At 53.5% G+C, this 18,976-nt stretch overlaps 2 protein-coding genes across 2 annotated transcripts; one reads left to right on the top strand and one right to left on the bottom strand.

The window, feature by feature from the left end:
* The first annotated feature begins 415 nt into the window (after window positions 1–415).
* On the top strand, window positions 416–13,988 carry SMYD5 (SMYD family member 5). Its single transcript, XM_002709747.5, has 13 exons — window positions 416–562; window positions 4,563–4,671; window positions 5,242–5,381; window positions 5,796–5,917; window positions 7,945–8,014; window positions 8,562–8,666; window positions 9,720–9,782; window positions 9,983–10,053; window positions 10,318–10,424; window positions 10,796–10,852; window positions 11,680–11,774; window positions 12,380–12,450; window positions 12,548–13,988. Exons 1-13 carry the CDS (start codon window positions 467–469, stop codon window positions 12,705–12,707), a joined length of 1,266 nt encoding a protein of 421 aa, XP_002709793.1. The 5' UTR covers window positions 416–466; the 3' UTR covers window positions 12,708–13,988.
* Window positions 13,989–14,425: 437 nt separating this feature from the next.
* Window positions 14,426–18,963, bottom strand: PRADC1 (protease associated domain containing 1). Its single transcript, XM_002709745.5, has 5 exons — window positions 18,771–18,963; window positions 16,259–16,359; window positions 15,640–15,749; window positions 15,226–15,393; window positions 14,426–15,004 (listed from the first exon to the last, which is right to left on the bottom strand). The coding sequence occupies exons 1-5, from the start codon at window positions 18,835–18,837 to the stop codon at window positions 14,884–14,886; spliced, it is 567 nt and encodes a 188-aa protein (XP_002709791.3). The 5' UTR covers window positions 18,838–18,963; the 3' UTR covers window positions 14,426–14,883.
* Window positions 18,964–18,976: the final 13 nt, after the last annotated feature.

Below are 18,976 nucleotides of genomic sequence, written 5' to 3'. Positions count from 1 at the left end.
GCCCCAACCCCCCCAACCCCGCTCCCCACCTGACTGCTCTCAGGGGTGGTGTGGGTCAGACCCAGGGTACAAACTAGTCCCAGCCTTCAGGTTGGGGGGTCACAGAGGAGAGAAGTCTGCCCTCTGCTGGCCTAAGCCTCGGCTGGGTACAAAAAATCGTCTACTCAATTAGGACGGGCCACGGTGTGGGCAGAGCCAACAGGAGTTAGTACACAGACTCAGATGCATCTATGCACTCATACGTTGGTGGACGCACACGCCGACCACGGAGGCACAGACACAAAACCGCAGAGGTGTACACGCACAAAGGCAGGCCCAGTTCCACCCATTCAACGAACTAAGGGACTCGCTAGAGCGCAAACCCTGGCAAACCTGAATACACTCGCGCGGGAGGCGGGGCCTGGGAGGGGCGGGGCCTCCAGGGTCGAGGCGGGGTCAAGGGTCAGAAGGAGGAGGCTCGCCCAAGATGGCGGCCTCCATGTGCGACGTGTTCTCTTTCTGCGTGGGCGTGGCAGGGCCGGCTCGGGTCTCCGTGGAAGTCCGTTTCGTGAGCAGTGCCAAGGTGAGGCCTGGGCGGACCCCGCTGGGAGCCCCCGCCGCGCCCGGCTTTGAGAACAGCTCCTCGGGACCCCACACCTAGAGCCCAGAGGCGCCTGTGCGGTTCGAATGCTGCGGCCCTACCCTGGGGGCTCCAATCTGTCACCGCGCGCAGCTTCCTGGCTCGGTCACGCGGCGGACCCGGGCCTCGAGAGCCTCGGTGCGCGGCGGATCGCGGCCCATCCACCTGCGGCCGTGCGGCGGCTGCTCGGGGCAGGGCTGGTGGGCGCCGGGCCTCCCGGGCCGGTCTGGGGACGTTGCTGGTGGGGCCGTGGAGCGATGGGCGGGGAACCGAGGTATAAAAAGCGTGGTTCTTCAGGGAACTTTCTGAGTGGAGGAGGAGAGAGGCTGGACCCTTGGAGTGCTGAGGAATTTGGACCAGAGCCCGAAGGCCCGGGGGTGGGTGGGTGGAGGCATTTGAAGAGCTTTAAGCAAGAAGGTGACGTCATTGTGTCGTATTTATTGTGTTTTTTAAAAGTTCGTTGTAGGAAAAAATGCATATAAAGGAAGAAAAGGTAATCATTCACAGCCCTCTTACTCCTGCAAAGATGTGTCTGTTAAAATGACATCCTAGAAGCTGCCTTTTGGTGCATTAGTATCAGTGAGCCTGTTTCTATATAAGAACAGTTTACTCAACTTATCCCTATTCATGGACCCTTTCTGTTGTATCTGATTTGTCACTGCTGGGGCCAGATGCCTTGGATTTCAATTTCTGTGCATATCATCACTGTTTTCTTTCCTGGTTATCTTTTTCATTTGATGTGTGCAAAATGGTATTGTTCTGTTCTCATTTTCATTTGTTTGGTTCCTAGTGAGATTGAATAACATCGGGTGTGGTGGCTGTGTGACTCTGGTCCTTGCCCAAGATGTTAGTCCTCTGTCTCCTGCTCTCAGCATCTGCTTGTTGACCTAGTCTCACAACCTCACCTCTCTTGTTATGTTTTTTTTTAAGACTTATTTATTTGAAAGGCAGAATTACAGAGAGGCAGAGGCAAAGAGAGGGAGAGAGAGAGAGAGAGAGAGAGAGAGAGAAGTCTTCTATCTGCTGGTTCACTCTCCGACTGGGTTCATCCAAAGCCAGGAGCCAGGAGCTTCTTCTGGGTCTCCCATGTGGGTGCAGGGGCCCACTCGCTATGCCACAGCACCAATCCCTCCTTGTTCTCTTGAGCACTCCTATCCTCCCTTGCATCCTTGGTCTCTTTAGCTGCTCAGTATGCAGAGCTTGTGGTGGTACTGGGTGGCCCACGGTGTGATAGTGTCTCAGTTCCACCTTTGCCTTCATCAGGCCTGTTCTGTCAGCCTCCTCCTTTCTGCACTCTCTTTGTTCAGTTGTCCTGTGACACCTTCTCCCCGCCCTCACCTTATCTGCTGGAGAAACCCACACTCCCACCTGGGCTTGGTAACAAGATAGATTATACTGGGATTTTGCATCTGTAGTCGTTAGGTCAGATTGGTGTGTGAGTTTTTTGTTTGTGCTCTCTCTCTCAGGTTATCGCATGCAGGTTCAACTTTTTTTTTTTTTTTTTATAGAATAGAGAAGCTTTCTATTTTTTTCTCTGTAACTCAGTAGTTTAAATAGCATGAAGTGACTTATTTTTTGAAAGTTTGAGACAGCTGGTTCGTGAAACTCTGTTGACAGAGGGCATCATGGGGGTAGTTTTGGGCAAGTTTTTATTGCTTTTATGGATGTTGGCAGGAGTGGTTTTCAAAAACTTGCCAACTGTTATTCCGGGGACATCACCCATGTAAGGCACACCAGCACCTGACCAGGTGTGGTGACACCTGCTGGAATGTCATGCTAGTTCATGCTGGGCAGATGGCAGCACTGTTTATCAGACTGGGCATTCTGCCTTTTGAATTCAGTTTTGTTCATTTGTATTTTTCTAGAAAATCACCGTTGAATCAACTTTTATAGTCTTTTCTTAAAATGGCCTCTTCACATTGGAAATGTGTTTTCAGGTCTGTACCCTTTCCCTACAGGTTCGGTGCTCTCCATGTTTCTTGATATTAGGAATTAGAGCTGAGTTTTGAAAAACAAATGCCTTCATCTGTTTGCGGGGAGGAATGGGTTTATGAAAGAACAACTCTGATTCTTTTCCTTTTGTTTTGATTGCTAACTCTTTTCTGCATTGGTCCTCCAGAACAAGGAGGAGATCTATATCTGTCCAATTTTGAGATTTGATATTAGAGACAATGGGGGTCCTTGTTTGTGTGGGATTGGACCCATAGAGGAGGGCCAACTTTTTATTTCACTCCATTTTTTTTGGTGTCTAGGACTACAAGGCTTGGGGGCAGGGCTTCCAGGAAGAGGAAGACAGCCTAGGGTATGCCCACTGCCTTGCCCCTTGGTTTCATTCCACCTCTTCTGTTGCGCTGTTAGGGTTGAGATTTGCGGCTTAGGGATTGCTCAGGGCCTGTCCTGGTCTGTTGTGAGCTTGCGAGGCACACTGTCTGACAGCACCAGTGCTAAAAGGAAGCAGGAGGCTACTTGGGATGCTATAGTGACAGGGCATTTTGCTGCCGGGCCAAGCTTTTTTTCTCTCTCCCTTTGTTGTGGCTGCTCAGTGTTGGCAGGGACATTGCCTGTCTTATCTGAGTGAGCGGTGGGACTAAGTACCCAGCATGACTGGTAAGTGCCTGGGTTTTGAAGCCATTGCCCAAGTCCTCTTGCATATTTTAGAGGGCAGGTTGTCCTACTTCCCTTCCATGAGGTGTCTAGTATTCTGGACCAGTGCTTCTCAAATTTTAATATGCTTATGAATTACCCAGGCATCTTGTTGAAATGCAGGTTTGATTCAGCAGGCCTGACATGAGGCCTGAGGTTTTGCATTTCTTTCTTTTTTTTTTTTTTTTTTTTTTTTTTTTAGATTTTATTTATTTATTTGAAAAGCAGAGTTACCAAGAGGCAGAGGCAGAAGAGAGAGAGAGGTCTTCCATCTGCTGGTTCACTCCCCATATGGCTGCAATGCCCAGAGCTGGACCCATCCAAAGCCAGGAGCTTCTTCCAGGTCTCCCACGTAGATGCAGGGCGAAGGACTTGGGCCATCTTCTGCTGCTTTCCCAGACCATAGCAGAGAGCTGGATTGGTAGTGGAGCAACCGGGACTCAAACCAACACCCATATGGGATGCTGGCACTGCAAGTGACAATTTTACCCACTATACCACAGCGCCGGCCCTGAGGTTCTGTGTTTCTAACAGCATCCACAGTGACACCCATGTTGCCAGTCCATTTACTTCACACTGAATTGTGAGGAACTCTTAAAGTAATTAGCTTGTTCTGTGTCATTGCATCCGGTTAACTACCTGGTAGGACTTACTGTAATATGAACTTTTCACATGAGAAACAGATGTAAAAAATCAAAGCAATTGGCTCAAAGGCACACAGCAAGGGAACATTGGGACTAATGCTAGAAGAGCTCGTTCCTTTCAGTGTGACCCCTGAGCACTTGCCCAGTGCCAGGCACTGTGCCAGGTGCCACGGTTCCTCAGCTGGTCCTGGAGGAAGGCACATTCTTCCTTGGAGTAGACATCCATGGGATGAGATTTCTCTACCACCCTGCTCAGCAGCGCCACTGCCAGGATCCTGGAGGGGCATGTGGGTGACTCAGAGAAGGGTGCTCTGCTGTTAGCAGGTCCTGGAACGGGAGGCCTCAAGGGGCCAAGAGCCTTGGCTCTCCTCTGGCCATTCTGCACAATCCGCTCCTCTGAGGGGTCTGAGGTGGCTCCTCTTGGTCCCAGGCATTCCTCTCTGAATGCACGTAAGTGAAAGTGGGTCTGAGCTTCCTCCCCAGAGGAGCAGTTATGAAGGGTGCTGACTGTTCTCCGTGAGCCCTCGGAGGCAGAGATCTCTGCTCAGAGAACGGCACTTGGGCCAATGCTGGTCAGCCTCTGGGGACTGGTGTTGGTCACGCCACGGTCCTGTGCCCTTGCTTAGGGCTCTGCTGTTCCCTCTCTGTCCTCTTAGGGAAAGGGGCTGTTTGCCACGCAGCTGATCCGGAAGGGGGAGACCATCTTTGTTGAACGGCCCTTGGTGGCTGCACAGTTTCTCTGGAATGCACTTTATCGCTACCGAGGTGAGTGCTTCTTAGCCACTCCTTGTGGCTCCAGAACTGGTCCCTTTTGTGCATGGAAGAGAGCTGCATGCATGCCTACTGACCGATGGCTCTGGGACTCCAGGTGTTTGGTTTTTTTAAAAAAGATTTATTTTATTTTTTGAAAGGCAGAGTTAGAAAGAGAGAGAAGGAGAAGCAGAGAGAGATATTGATCTTCCATCCGCTGGTTCACTCCCCAAATGGCTGCAACGGCTGGAACTGGGCCAATTTAAAGGCGGGAACCAGGAGCTTCTTCCAGGTCTCCCACGTGGGTGCAGGGTCCCAAACACTTGGGCCATCTTCCACTGCTTTCCCAGGCCATAGCAGAGAGCTGGATTGAAAGTTGAGCAGCTGGGACTCAAACTGATGTTCATATGGGATGACGACACCGCAGACGGCGGCTTAAGTACTATACCACAGTGTCAGTCCCTCCCCACATTTTTTGTGGAACACCTGCAACGTGCCAGGCATCGTTCTAGCCCAGGGTTGCTGCTGTGTAAAGGAAAGATGTGGCTCTCGAGACACATTGTCATGTCTGGTTCGCACCCTCAGCCTGTGACCACTGCCTTCGGGCACTGGAGAAGGCCGAAGAGAATGCGCAGAGGCTGACCGGGAAGCCAGGCCAGGTTCTGCCTCACCCAGAGCTGTGCACTGTGCGCAAGGACCTCCACCAGAACTGCCCCCACTGCCAGGTGAGCATCTGTGGGGTATTCCTGGAAGGGGGCAGATGAGGGAGGCCTTAGCTGAATTCTCTGGAGAGACCCATCTGGCCCTGGCCCTTGAGAGCCACAACGTCAGGTAAGACATTGAAAGGGCTTGGTTACTGTTCCAGTTTCATCTTCCCTGTGCCAGCTGTGGGCCTGCTGGGTGCTTGCCTTCTTCCTCTGCCTGAAAAGCTCTCTTCCCTTCCTGTGGCTTTCCAAGCCTGGGTTAGGGGCTTCTCTCATGGGTTCCAGAGTACCCTATGTTTTCTCATCTCATAGTATCAGTGAGCTGCAGCTCAGGGACTGTGTGGCAGGAATGCGGGAGGTGAGGACCACGTGGGAAGCCTGTGCCTCACCCCCCTTCCCCATCACTGGATCCTGGGATGCTAACCTCCCCAACAGGTGATGTACTGCAGTGCAGAATGTCGGCTGGCAGCTGCTGAGCAATACCACCAGGTCCTGTGCCCAGGCCCCTCCCAGGATGACCCTCTGCATCCTCTCAATAAGCTGCAGGAGGCATGGAGGTAGGTCCCATCCCCCTCCTTTCCCTTATCCTGCCCTCCCTGACTGCCCGGGCTCATTAGGTTTCCAGCCCCCAGATCCTTCCTCCCTTCTTAAACAGAGGTCCCAACACCTTTAATCTGGGCTGCCTGTCCAGCTATCCTTAGCAAAAGATCTTAGGAAGAGCCCCACTGAGCCTATAGGACTGCAGAGTCCTGCCTTAAGTCCCTGCCTGTGACTTCCTCTACCTGGCCATAGATGGAATTGGCAGGAAGGGTTCTCAGTAGCCATCAGGCTGGACTTCCCTGAGCTCAGCTACTATGGAGAGAATTTCATTTTCCTTTCTTAGCTTTTAATTGACACATAATAATTATGCATATTTCTGGGGTACAGGGTGATAATTGGATACATGTGTACATTGCATAATGTTTCTACACTTTCAGCATTTATTTCTTTGTGTTGGGAACCTTCGAATTCCTCTCTTCTAGTTGGTTATAAAGTATATAACTACTGGCCGGCGCCGTGGCTCAATAGGCTAATCCTCCACCTTGCGGCGCCGGCACACTGGGTTCTAGTCCCGGTTGGGGCACCGGATTCTGTCCCGGTTGCCCCTCTTCCAGGCCAGCTCTCTGCTGTGGCCAGGGAGTGCAGTGGAGGATGGCCCAAGTGCTTGGGCCCTGCACCCCATGGGAGACCAAGAGAAGCACCTGGCTCCTGCCTTCGGATCAGCGCGGTGCGCCAGCTGCAGCGTGCCAGCTGTGGCGGCCATTGGAGGGTGAACCAACGGCAAAAGGAAGACCTTTCTCTCTGTCTCTCTCTCTCCCCCTGTCCATTCTGCCTGAAAAAAAAAAAAAAGTATATAACTACTTTTTAAAAGATTTATTTATTTATTTGAAAGGCAGAGTTATAGAGAGGCAGAACCAGAGAGAAAAGTCTTCCATCTGCTGGTTTACTCCCCAGGTGGCTGAATGGCCGGAACTGGGCCATCTGAAGCCAGGAACTAGGAGCTTCTTCCAGGACTCCCACATGGGTGCAGGGGTCCAAGAATTTCGGCCATCTTCCACTGCTTTCCCAGACCATAGCAGAGAGCTGGATTGGAAATGGAGCAGCCAGAACTCAAACTGGCGCCCATATGGGATGCTGACACTGCAGGAGGTGGCTTTACCCACTACGCCACAGTGCCAGCTCCAAAGTATGTAATTATTGTGAATTAAAGTCATTTTACTGTGCTGTAGAACACTGGAGCTTACTCCTCCTTTCTTAGTATCTGTTATCTGACCCCTTCCCCTACCCTGCTCCCCTTTTTACCCTACCTGTCCAGCTTTGCAGGAATTCTCAATATTTTAGCTTCTGCATGTGAGAGAACATGTGATATTTGTCTTTCTGTGCCTGGCTTATTTAACCTAACATAACATTCTCCAGCTCCATTACATGTTGCCATAAATGAAACACGATTTCATTATTTTTTGTGGTTGAATAATACTCCATTCTGTTTATATCATATTTTCTCTATCCATTCATCCATGCATGGATACCTTGATTGTTTAATTTCTTGAGGAACATTCATACTGGTTTCTGTAGTGGCTGTGCTAATCTTTATTCCCACCAACAGCACATAAAAAGTCTAACCCTGGAGCCAGTGCTGTGGTGCAGTGGGTTAAGCCACCTTTAGCAGTGCCGGCCAGTTGATATCCTCGCTGCTCCGCTTCAATCCAGTTCCCTGCTGATGCACCTGGGAAAGCAGTGGAAGATGGCCCAAGTGCTTGGATCCCTGCACCCATGTGGGGCACCTGGAGGAAGTTCCTGGCTCGTAGCTTTGCCCTGGCCCAGCCTTGGCTGTTGTGGCCGTTTGGGGAATGAACCAGTGGATGGAAGATTTCTCTCTCTCTCTCTCTCTCTCTAACTCTGACTTTAAAATAAATAAATAAATATTTAAAATAAATAAAATAATTAAATAAATAAAGATTATTTAAAAAAAAAAAGTGTTTCCCTTTCTCTGTATCACTAGGGAGAAAGAACATTTCTGAGCCAAGCTTTCCTTTCTCCCCAGGAGTGTTCACTACCCCCCTGAGACTGCAAGCATAATGTTGATGGCCCGGATGGTGGCCACAGTGAAGCAGGTGAGCCCCCTGATCCTCCCAGGGAGCCGACTCTGGCCCCATTCAGCTCTTGTTCTCAGTCTCCTCCTCACATCAAGGCCCTGGCTTGGACACAGGTTTCTTCCTGGCTTCCCAAAGTGGAACTGCTTGCTGTGTAGAATCGTAGGAGTGTGCTAAACATAAATCAGGCGTGGGGAGTTGGGGGGGGGGGGGGCTCATGTTGCCTGTAGCTTTTTTCATCTTCGGGAAGATGTCTTCTGTAGCAGCAATCCATGCATTCAGTATAAGATCACTTTTTCAGGGTTGTGTGTCTAACATAAAGTGAGAGCAGCCACTCTGACCCCCTACTAGTATTACTGTCATCCTTCAGTCTCTTTCTCTTACTTTCCCACATGTGGTTGAGTTGGCTAGCTCTGTTCTAGCTGGGGAGGAAGCCTCTTGAGCTCACAGATGGTGATATTTCCCTGACGGCCAAGGCTTTGGAGACGTGGACTAGCCATCTCACGTGGGCAGAAGGGCGGTAAGGAGATGGGTGTCCATGACGCTGAAGTCCGTGTGTTTACTGCAGGCTAAGGACAAGGACCGTTGGCTCAGGCTCTTCTCCCAGTTCTGTAACAAGACGGCCAATGAAGAAGAAGAGATTGTCCACAAACTCCTGGGGGACAAATTCAAGGTTAGTCTTCTCCCATGACCTGTTTCTTCCCTCTCCCTAAAGCCTGGGATGTCTGTGGCTATGGGTTGGGAGCTCCACATTTGGTCTTTTAGATTAGAACCTGGGCCCAAAAATCAGTTCAGAGAACTTACATTCTTTTTGGTTTTTTAAGATTTATTTATATGGATGGCAGAATTACAGAGAGAGATTTTCCATCTGTTGGTTCACTCCTCAAATGGCTGCAGTGGCCAGAGCTGGGCCAATCCAAAGCTAGGAGCCAGGAGCTTCTTCCAGGTCTTCCACATGGGTGCAGGGGCCCAAAGACTTGGGCCATCTTCTACTGCTTTCCCAGGCCATTAGCAGGGAGCTGGAGCAGCCAGGACTTGAACCAGTGCCCATATGGGATGCCAGTACTGCAGGTGGCGGTTTAACCCACTATGCCATAGTGCCAGTCCTGAGTGCTTATATTCTTGCCACTGTCTAAATTCTGGACTTGATGTGGACCTAAAGTTGGGAAGTATGGAAGTAGGGCAGTGCAGAGGAAGGAGGGCTTGGGTGCCTTGCCCTGCAAGTGTGCTTACCTGGCGTGGGAAGGCAGGGCCCCAGTCAGGGGACAGCAGTGGGTAAACTGGGTCTAGTGAAAAATGGAGGGTTGGGGTGTGCATGTGAAATTGCCGAAGTGCCTGTTCCCAAGCAAAGTGCATACATTATCCCTAGAGACAGCCGACTTCCACATGGGAGCTGCCTGAGGAGGTCCGATATGTGGCAGGGAGGCATGTGGGCAGCAAGTCCTCAGGGAAGGGAGAGAGCCCAGCCCAGCTGAAGACCAGAGTGGGTGGAGGGAAGGGACTGAGGACAAATGCTCTGAGCCTGGCTGCCCAGCCCCTAGGAAGTGGGGAGACATTTGGATTCACCCTTGGCTTAGAGCAGGTCAGCAGCCTACCAGAGATCCCAGGGGAAGCTTGGTCTACAGAGTTGGCCCTCCTGTCTCCTTCCTTTGTCTTGTCTTCTGGGCCCTATCTGGGGGCTCACCGGAAACCCCTGGAATACAAGTCTCTGCCTCCCCTAACCCAGGGCCAGCTGGAACTTCTGCGGAGACTCTTCACAGAGGCCCTTTATGAGGAAGCACTTAGCCAGGTGAGTGTGGGAGGGTGGCACCGGTGGCTGCCTGGCATTTCCACTCACTAGGAGCACCTGAGTTTGCATCACCTCTGAGAAGCCCAGCCACAGCCAACGTGTTCTTCTGGAGTTGGGCCAGAACTGCTTCACAGAGTGTTGTGTCTGCATGAAGAGTAAGTGGCTATTTGCTGAGCCCTCCCATCCTCTCCCCTCCACAGTGGTTCACTCCAGATGGATTCCGGTCTCTCTTTGCTCTGGTTGGGACCAACGGCCAAGGAATCGGGACCAGGTTAGGAGAGAAATGTTCCAGAGAGATGGAATGGATTCCTCAGGGTGGAGAGTGATTCAGGAAGGTAGCCACAGGCTCCCTTCAAGAATGGGGTGGGGTAGGTTGGCCAGAGCACTGAACTGGACACAGTGGTGGGCAGACAGAGAGAGGGAGGCAGTGGGGTCTGCTTTGGGGAGCCTTGGTATGCTGGAGAAATGAGGTGGAGGAGGGGAGCTCTGTGACCTCTGCTCCTTGCTCTCCAACCACGACCTGCCTGGTCCCCAGCTCCCTGAGCCAGTGGGTCCATGCCTGTGATGCCCTGGAGCTGAAGCCTCAGGACCGCGAGCAGCTGGACGCCTTCATTGATCAGCTGTACAAGGACATCGAGGCAGGTTGGTGAGCTGGGGCCTTGGAGAGCCCCCAGTGAGGTGGCCGACACAGTCTCCCAGGATGCTCTGAGTTAGTGGTGGGGGGAAGGAATCCCTGTATGCCTATGGAGAGCTTCAGGTTTGCCCATAGGACACACAGGTGAGAAGTGGCCCTGTGCTCCATTCAGGGGCTCCATGCTGGACAAACAGGGTGATGTTATAGCAGAAAAGCAGGGCTTATGCCTCAGGAGCAAGCTGAGGTGAAACAGTGGGGGCTGGGTACCTCGGTGTGGGGGGTGACAGGAAGTGGAGCCAGGACCTGTCCTTGTGAGCCGAGGTTCCTTTCCCCACCTGTAAAATGGCTAGACTGACACGTGCACATCACTGTCTTGCAGCAACTGGCGAGTTTCTGAACTGCGAAGGATCCGGCCTTTTTGTTCTTCAGAGCTGCTGTGAGTCCTGGTGCTGAAGCAGGCGGGGCCCAGGGGTCTGCCTTTCCTGGTTGGCCCCACAGCCTCAGTTCACCTCTCAGCTGGCTCTTTCTAGGCTGGTAGGGTTGACCGTAGGAGCTGGGTTAAGTTTTGTTTTTTGTTGTTTTTTTTTTTCTCTTCTTTCCTTTCCCTTTCTTCCTCCCTCCCTCCTTGCTGTTTGCACCTCATTATATGCTTATATATAAAACCTTACAGCGGGCCAGGCTCTGTGCTGAGACAGGCACAGGCTCTGACTTGCACCATCATTGCCCTGTAAGATTTGACTGGGGGTTGGAGAGGGACTTGGGAAGGCCCTAGGGTCCTGGGAAGAGGGAGCACAGGCCAGAAGGGGCCTCATCAGCACCTGGTGGAGAGGGGCAAGGCCAGCTCCAACAACTGCCTTTTCTAGATCTTAGCTCCCACCCTCTGGTGTCCTCCCTGCAAGCCCCTCCTCCCAGGTTTCCAGGCCACTCTCAGACTGGGTTCTCAGAGCACCTGGAGCCAGCCGGGGTGGACATCCCTTCAGAGCCCTGTCCCCACCTCTGCAAAGCAGTGGGAGTGTGGCTGAGCCTGGAGCTGGCTGGTCATGGGGGGCTGCAGTGAGGTGTGATGTGGGAGTGCATGGGTACCTGTGCTCTGTGGCTTTCGGGAAAGAACACTGGCTGGGGAATTGGGAAGTGGAGTCTAGGCCCTGTTCAGCCCCAGCAGGGATCAGAGTAAGAAATCAGGGGACTAATGCTCTGCAGAATTGAGGCTTTTTTTTTTTTTTTTAAGCCAATAATCTTCATCACCTGTCCCTTGTGCTCTAGGCAACCATAGCTGTGTCCCCAATGCAGAGACCTCCTTCCCAGAGAACAACTTCCTTTTACATGTCACTGCCCTGGAGGATATTAAGCCAGGAGAGGTGAGGGGGCCAGGGGCTGCTGGAGGGTTGGGTGGGCAGTGGGCCTTGCAAGGTCTCCCCAGAACCTGGAGTGGCAGTGGCTGGAGCCCTTGGGAGTTCAGGCTGTTGGGATGAATCCCTACCTTCTCTGGACCCTAGTCTCTTTGCCCATGGGTAAACCTCACCCCACTTCTTAAAAAAAAAATTCCAGAAAATCTGAGCAGTGTTTGAGGGACAGCTGTGTGGCCAGATTCTTGTCCCCAGCCACCTTTGAAACAACGGATCTGTAACTTTTAAGAAAGCGGAAGATACCCGTGGCTTGGGCCATAGAGTTCTGATACAGAGTTGGCGTCTGGGCAGAGAATGCAGTGCACAGAGCCTGGTTGAATCTTCTTCCGGAGCACGTAGCATCACATAGGATAACCTCTGATGTCAGCCATAGACCTTGACCATTGATGAGCTTTCACCATGGCCTCAGGCTGACCAGTCTCCTCTGCATCTCAGGGCTGCTCAGGCCTAGCTCCTGGGGATGGGGCAGTGGTTGAAGACAGGGCAGCTGCTGGGGAGCTCCTTCTTCCATCTCATAGAGCACAGAGCATCAGACCCCATCTCTCCTCTGCCTGCAGGAAATCTGTATCAGCTACTTAGACTGCTGTCAGCGAGAGCGCAGCCGCCACAGCCGCCACAAGATCCTCAGGTGCCAGCTAAGGGTGTGGTTGGGCTGCCGGGCTCTGGGGCCCTCCATCCCAGTGTCTGCCTGACTTTTCACTCTCGCCATCCCCCTACTCCTTTAGGGAGAACTATCTGTTTGTCTGTTCCTGCCCCAAATGCCTGGCAGAGGCTGATGAACCCAATGTAACCTCAGAGGAGGAAGAGGAAGAAGAGGAAGAGGAAGAAGAGGAAGAAGGAGAGCCAGAAGATGCAGAGCTCGGGGATGAGATGACTGATGTGTGATGTGGTCCTGTCCAGACCCTGCAAAGAAAGGGGACCCTTTCCTCAGTGGAAGGAACTCCCCGCTCCTGTTGCCTGCTTTCCCCTTCAGCTCTGTCTGCCAGAGGGTAGCACTGAGGCTGGACCCCAGGCCTCCCACCCTCATCAGAACACACGCCCTGGACACTGCTGCTGAGTTGGCTCAGGCCCTGTGCTGTCACTGAGCCTTTTAGGCCTGCCCCTGGGTTATTCTACCCTAGGGTGTGGGGCTGGAACTAGGATCGGGGCCTAACCGTTTCTTCCCTATGGCCCTTGGCCCACGCTTGCCATCCACCTGAAGCTGCTCTGCTCTGCTCTCCTCTCTTGCTGTTGATCGCTTTTGAGGGGCTAACAGTGGCAAATCTGAGAGAGACTGATTTCACTGAAGCAGACAGGGGAGGCGGTGAGGTGCCCTTACCTTCTTCCTTACCTCCACTGGCCATGGCTTTAGCCGATGAGGCAACTGCCTGACCACTAGCCCAGTGGGGAGAGGCAAGAAGCACTGGGCCTCCAGAGCACCCACCCTTAGGCTCTCTGCTGGGGAAGGTGGACCTGGAGGCTTCCCTCCATCCTCCCAATCCCTGGCTTCGTGGACGCGTCAGGAAGCGATTAACCCCTTCCCTAGACTCCAGGATCCCTGTACCTCGTGCTTTGCCTTTCAGGCCCTGGCACAATGGCTGGCGCCATGGGGTATGGAGAGGCCTCTGCCTTCTTCAGGAGGGGTGTATGTGGGAGTGCCATCCTTTCTTACATCCCCTTCCCACCAGGGATTCAAGCAGCACGGCTGAGCCTGGGGGAGTGACAGGCTTGTGCTCCTTTACCTCAGATCCCTCCTCTCCTAGAGCAGTGAAGGTGGGTCACGGGAGGGTTTGCCTGGCCCAGGTCTCCATCTTTAGGGCCTCTATAGAGGAACACTGAAGTCTTCCAGAAACCCAGAGGAGCTGGGCTGGATCCTTGGTGACTGTCCCCAACTGTGTCCTTCCTTGCCTCACGGGAGCACTCCCCTTGGTTGGCTGCTGTGAAAACTGCAACCCTCACTCCTAATTCCTTCCTGCCTACCTGCCCAGAGAAGCTTGCCACATCCCCTTGCTTGAGGGATCCCAAGGAGGGTAGGTGCCCACCCCACAGGCCGTTCCCTGGGTCATGGAGCCAAGGGGAGCCTGCCTGGCTGGCACCTTACCTTTCGGGTCCTTATTCCTTCACAGCAGCCAGCCCCCTCCGCCCCGCCTGCCCACTGTTCTCAATAAAGTGTGAGTGGTGACAGGCCTCTGCAGGAACGCTTTGTGCAGAATGGCTGGACAGGCTGTCCAGGGCATGCAGCAGTCATGGGGGAAGGGAGGGGATGCAGAGGCACAGGTTATACCAGGCAGTGGTGGGAGATGGGAGCTCATCTCTTGTCTCACCTACATTCTGCCATGCAAGTATCCCTGTGCCCACAGCCAAGGGACTACAGAGCTCCCTTTTGGGTCCCCAGTCCCAGGCTACAGGCTGAGTGCTCCCCGGGGAGCTGAATACAGCTTCCTCAGCTCTTGCACAGGAGGCAGTGTTGGGGTCTGAGACCAGCAGTTTGAGCACTGGTCCTGAAGTGACTTGGACAAGTCCTTTTCCTCTTGGCCTGTTCTCTTTCCTCAAAATGCTGGTATGGCTCCAGCCGAGTAAGTGTGAAGGCCCTCCCACTCACATGCTCTTATTCTAGGACACACTTGCAACCCCAATGAGGCAGCTTTATTGCTAAAAAGTCAGTGAGGGTTTATTGAGCCCCCAAATACCAGTTCCTTAAATCACTCCAGCGACTGCTGGGAAGGTCATTGTGGGGAGACCCTGGGTTGGGGAAGCAGGGGTTGGAGCCAGGTGGCATGTGACAGGTCACATAGACGGCTCTCAGGCCTCCTGCCTTCAGCTCCTTTTGGTCCAGATTCTAGCCAGAAGCCTTGGGGCCTGGCTCTTGCCACTTCCTGTAGCATGAGACATCCTTGGCCCCGTGGAAGGGAATGCCAGTGGTTTGGCTTCCCTCCCTCAGCCTCACCAAGGCCAAGCCCATTTTCTTCTAATTGGCTCCACTGTCCCCAGATGGTCTTCCCAAATTGGAAATAGCAGAATCCCAGAGTTTCCCCTTCCCAGCCCAGAGTCTCTTGGAGCTGGAATGTGGGACCCAACTCTTCTACCAGAAGGTCCAGGGCGGTTGCAGCAGCTCAAAGGTGGGGATGCTGGTGACATTGACTGGGATGGAAATGATGGCCCATGGCAGCCCGTGCTGTTCCAGGGAGCGGCGGATCATGTAGCTGGGAGGGCGTGAAGAGAGGTGGTGATGGTCACTTTCTTGGCAACCCAACATGCCCCACTGTCCCCGTCACTGGGAATTTGAGAGCCCAGGAACGTTTTGCCTTCCAACTGAGGCACCCCAAGATGAAGCCTGTGGGAAGGGTCTGGTAATGACCCTTGACCTCCCTGAGTCACAGCACCTCAGTTGGTGCTGATAAAGCCACAAACAAGGAGCCCTCACCCATCTCGGCCAAGCAGGAAAAGGGCCGGGATGTCAGCCGTGCGCTGGGTACTGTCCTGGATCATCTCCACGTAGAAGCTGTCATTGTCCACTGCGTTGTCAGAGATGATCACGGCCCGTCCACCGTGCTCCTGCACCACCCGGGTCTTGGAGAGGAAGGAGCAGCCCCTGGAAGAGGTGACGATGAAACCCAGAGGAAGGGGGCTGCCCCTGCCCCAGGCCAACTCCCCGGGGGGGTGGAAGGAGGACTGTGAAGCATTCGTTACCAAAGCTCATAAGTAAATGGCTGAAAGCATGGGTAACCTTAAGATAGTTCTTAAAAGCCGTTAAAATGATGGATTCAAAAGCAGCTATTTCAAAGCACCACCAGTGACGAGCATGCCAGAATCTGCCCCACACCTGCCCGCTCCTTACCCCCTCTCCACCAAAGCGATCTGATCCTGGATGAAGAAACCGTTGTTGAGCTCGCCACAGGCCTCTGGAGGTTCAGCAGGGACAAGGTGAATCTGCTCATACCTTGTGTGCTGAAAAGTAAGACGTTTGGACAGGTGAGCGTAGGAAGCATGGCTGCTCGAGGGCTGGGCGGACCATGCCGTCTTTATAGGCACCTCATAAGGGGCGGAGGAAATGGGCAGGAGTTTGTGTTGCCAGGCACTTGTGCATTTATACTTAATTCTCACCCAGGCCTGTCTGGTTGTGCTGCCTCACCCAGCCTCTCTGTGAGGTAAGTAGGGGAATTGGCTGCAGGCCCAGACCCGAGGAGGGGAAGTCAGTTGCCTCGAGGCTTAGCGCAGAGGTAGAGCAGGCAGTGAAAGCTAGTGCCCTTTTCACTATTTCACAGCCCCCAGTGCCAGTTTGCTCCGCAAGGCGCCTGGGTCTGTGTTAGGGGAGTAGTTGAAGTGCTTCCTTTCTGCACTGCAGCTCCTGGGGTCAGAGCTGCGTTCTGCTCCCTCCCCTGTCCCAGCACTCAGGTGGGATGAGAGCAAGGCAAGGGGGAGGCTGAGGATCACAGACCCGGCTTCACTGAACGTACAAAGATACCACCAAAGTCCTTGGCAGGCGTGGCTGTGAAGATGTATCGGATGTCCCCAGGACTCAGCACTTGGAAGTACAAATAGTCATGGACGCGGAAGCCTGAGGGGTAGAGAGCACAGATGAACAGCCTCCCAGGAACAAGCTTGTGCAGCTTCCCAGCTTGGGCCCTGTCTCTTCCTCTGGGCTGGTTAGAACCGGTTGCCCCCCTCCCTTCCCCACCAGGGAAGTGGACTAGATGTTTGCCTCGGGAGGACAGAGTTAACAGCTTTAGTAACCCCACAGCTTTGTATCTGCTGCTGCTGCTGCTGCTTACTCAGGTGAGCCAGGAAGACAGCCATGGGGTTAATCCGTCTTGGTTCTGGCATGGGCCTGGGAGTTTCAGGGTGGAGATACTGTCACTAGGGGCAGGCATTTGGCTTAGTGGGTAGGACTCCCACATCCCATGTCAGAGTACTGGATTCAAGTCCTGCCTCTGGCTCAGGAGTCCAGCTTCCCACACATGCAGATGCCAGATGCGGGGAGGCAGTGATGGCTCAAGTACTCAAGTCCCAGCCACCCGCATGGGAGACGCAGACTGAGTTCACGGCTCCCGGCTTCAGCCTAGCCTCGCTCCAGCTGAGACTGTCTCTCTGCTTCTCACATAAAACCCTCTGGTCCCACTGCTGTACCCCAGCTGAGTCACTGTCATCTCGTCCTGACTATTCCAGATGCTTAACTGGCCTACCTGGCTGCATGCTTACTCCCTCAGGTCTAGTCCCCTGACAACCACCAGGGATCTTAGAACAGCTTAGCAGTTAGTGACGTCCCTGCATTTACAATCTAAACTTTTCAGTGTGGCCCACCTGCCCCTGGCCACTGCCCCAGCGTCATGTATGTTCAAGCCATGCTGGTCCATACTAGTTCTCCAGATCTTCCTGCAAGCCCTTCCCTCTGTGTGGAAGGCTCCCTATTCACACTGAATTCACACTCCCACATTCCTCACCTGGCTCACTCCTACTGCCCTTCAGACAGACCTTACATGTCATTTTCCTCTTTAAATATGTACCATAAATATAATACACAATAAATATTACAGAAGTATTTATATATCAATAGATAAATATATATATTTAAAGATTATTTCTTTGAAAGAGCAAGGCAGGAGTTGGGGGAGAGTCTTCCATCCACTAACTTACTCCCCAAATGGCTACAGCAGCCAGGTCTGGGCCAGGCTGAAACCAGGACCCAGGAACTCCATCCTGGTTGCCCACATGGGTGGCAGTGTTCAAGCACTTGGGCCATGTTCTGCTGCCTTCCCAGGCACATTAACAGGGAGCTGGATGAGAAGCAGAGCAGAGACAGGCCTCAGACTGGCACACAGGTATGGGATGTCGGCATTGCAAGCAGTGGCTTAACCTGCTATGCCACAACACTGGCCCCGGTGATATTTTCTCAGAGAAATCGGCCTCATGATTGCCCTTCCCTCTGCTCATCCAAAATGTGCGTTTTTTCAGCTGATGCGTTCACTGTCATTTGTAATACCGTTTTTACAGGATCCACAGTATTTTAATGTTTGCCTCCTCCACCAGGGCAAGGATGGCAAATTTGTAGCTTCAGTCAGTGGTGAATCCCCAGTGCCTTGTTTAGTATCTAGGATATAGTAGGTGCTCAAGCTTGTTGAATAAACAGCTACGTCCAGCTGCACTGCACTGAGCAGGAGAATTGCTGGAATAACCAGGTTTTCCTGGGATATGGGAATTCCTCTTCAGCATCAGTTTAATGTTTTACTTGGACTTGAGTCCCTGGTTGTCTTAGCCCAGAGGGACTAAGCAATGTTGAGGATGGAAGTGGCTGCCACAGATCTATTAGCCAGTCAACAAACTATGCGCCAGGGTTGCGGCTGTGATTTCAGCTGTCCCAGTCCACCACCCAGGCACTGACCTACTCCTGGGCCCTGGAGCCTTTTGTCCTGGGAGTGGATACACCCTCAGGAAACCTTTCTAGGCTAGTGTTAAACACCCCCTCCGCACGCACACCCCTGCTCGGCCTTTGAATGCGCTTGTCGGAGTAAACCGTGGGATATCGGTGTGTGCTCACGTTTGTGTACAGGCGTACATGTTGTGTCGCTACGGATGGACAGTGTGTGGGCGTGAGTCCACGTGCAGCAATGTGTGGCCCTGTCTCTGTATGTGAATGCTCACATATTTCCAGCTTGCAGCATCGCTAGCTGTCTTCCGTGCCTCCTGGTCGCGCCCTAAGTCGCCTGGGTCGGCGCCAGCCTAGGGGAGAGGGTGAGGGCGGGGGCGTGTTGAGGGGATCTGCTTTGGTGTGGGGAGCGGAAGGCTCCGAGCCTAGCGCCCAGCTCCTGTCCCCGGGGACAAGGGCCCCCTCACTCTGGTTGCCCGACCCCGGACCTTCCCCTTTCCGAACTTGCGGGGTCCCCAAGGTGACCCGTGGCCCCCGGCCCGAGAAGCACGCAAGCTGGACGGCCAGCCCCACCCCGCTGCACAGCCCCGCCCGTTGCCGCTCACCGTGGGCCGCGAGGCACGCGGGGAGCCAGAGCACGAGACAACACCAGCCCGCGGCGCCGGGGACCATCTCCAGGGCCCGGCCGGGCGCCGCGTTTCCTCCTGGCGGCCAGCCGCGCGTAGCTCGTCGGACTTTAGCCTGACAGCTGCTGTGGCCTCCCGCCCACAGACCCGCTCTCGCTGCCGGTTGGCGAACGGAAACGAGGCCT

Source organism: Oryctolagus cuniculus, chromosome 2 (assembly GCF_964237555.1).
Source record: "Oryctolagus cuniculus chromosome 2, mOryCun1.1, whole genome shotgun sequence".
NCBI lineage: Eukaryota > Metazoa > Chordata > Mammalia > Lagomorpha > Leporidae > Oryctolagus > Oryctolagus cuniculus.
The sequence above is the reverse complement of the archived record's forward strand: the minus strand, read 5'-3'. Positions and strand labels throughout refer to the sequence as shown.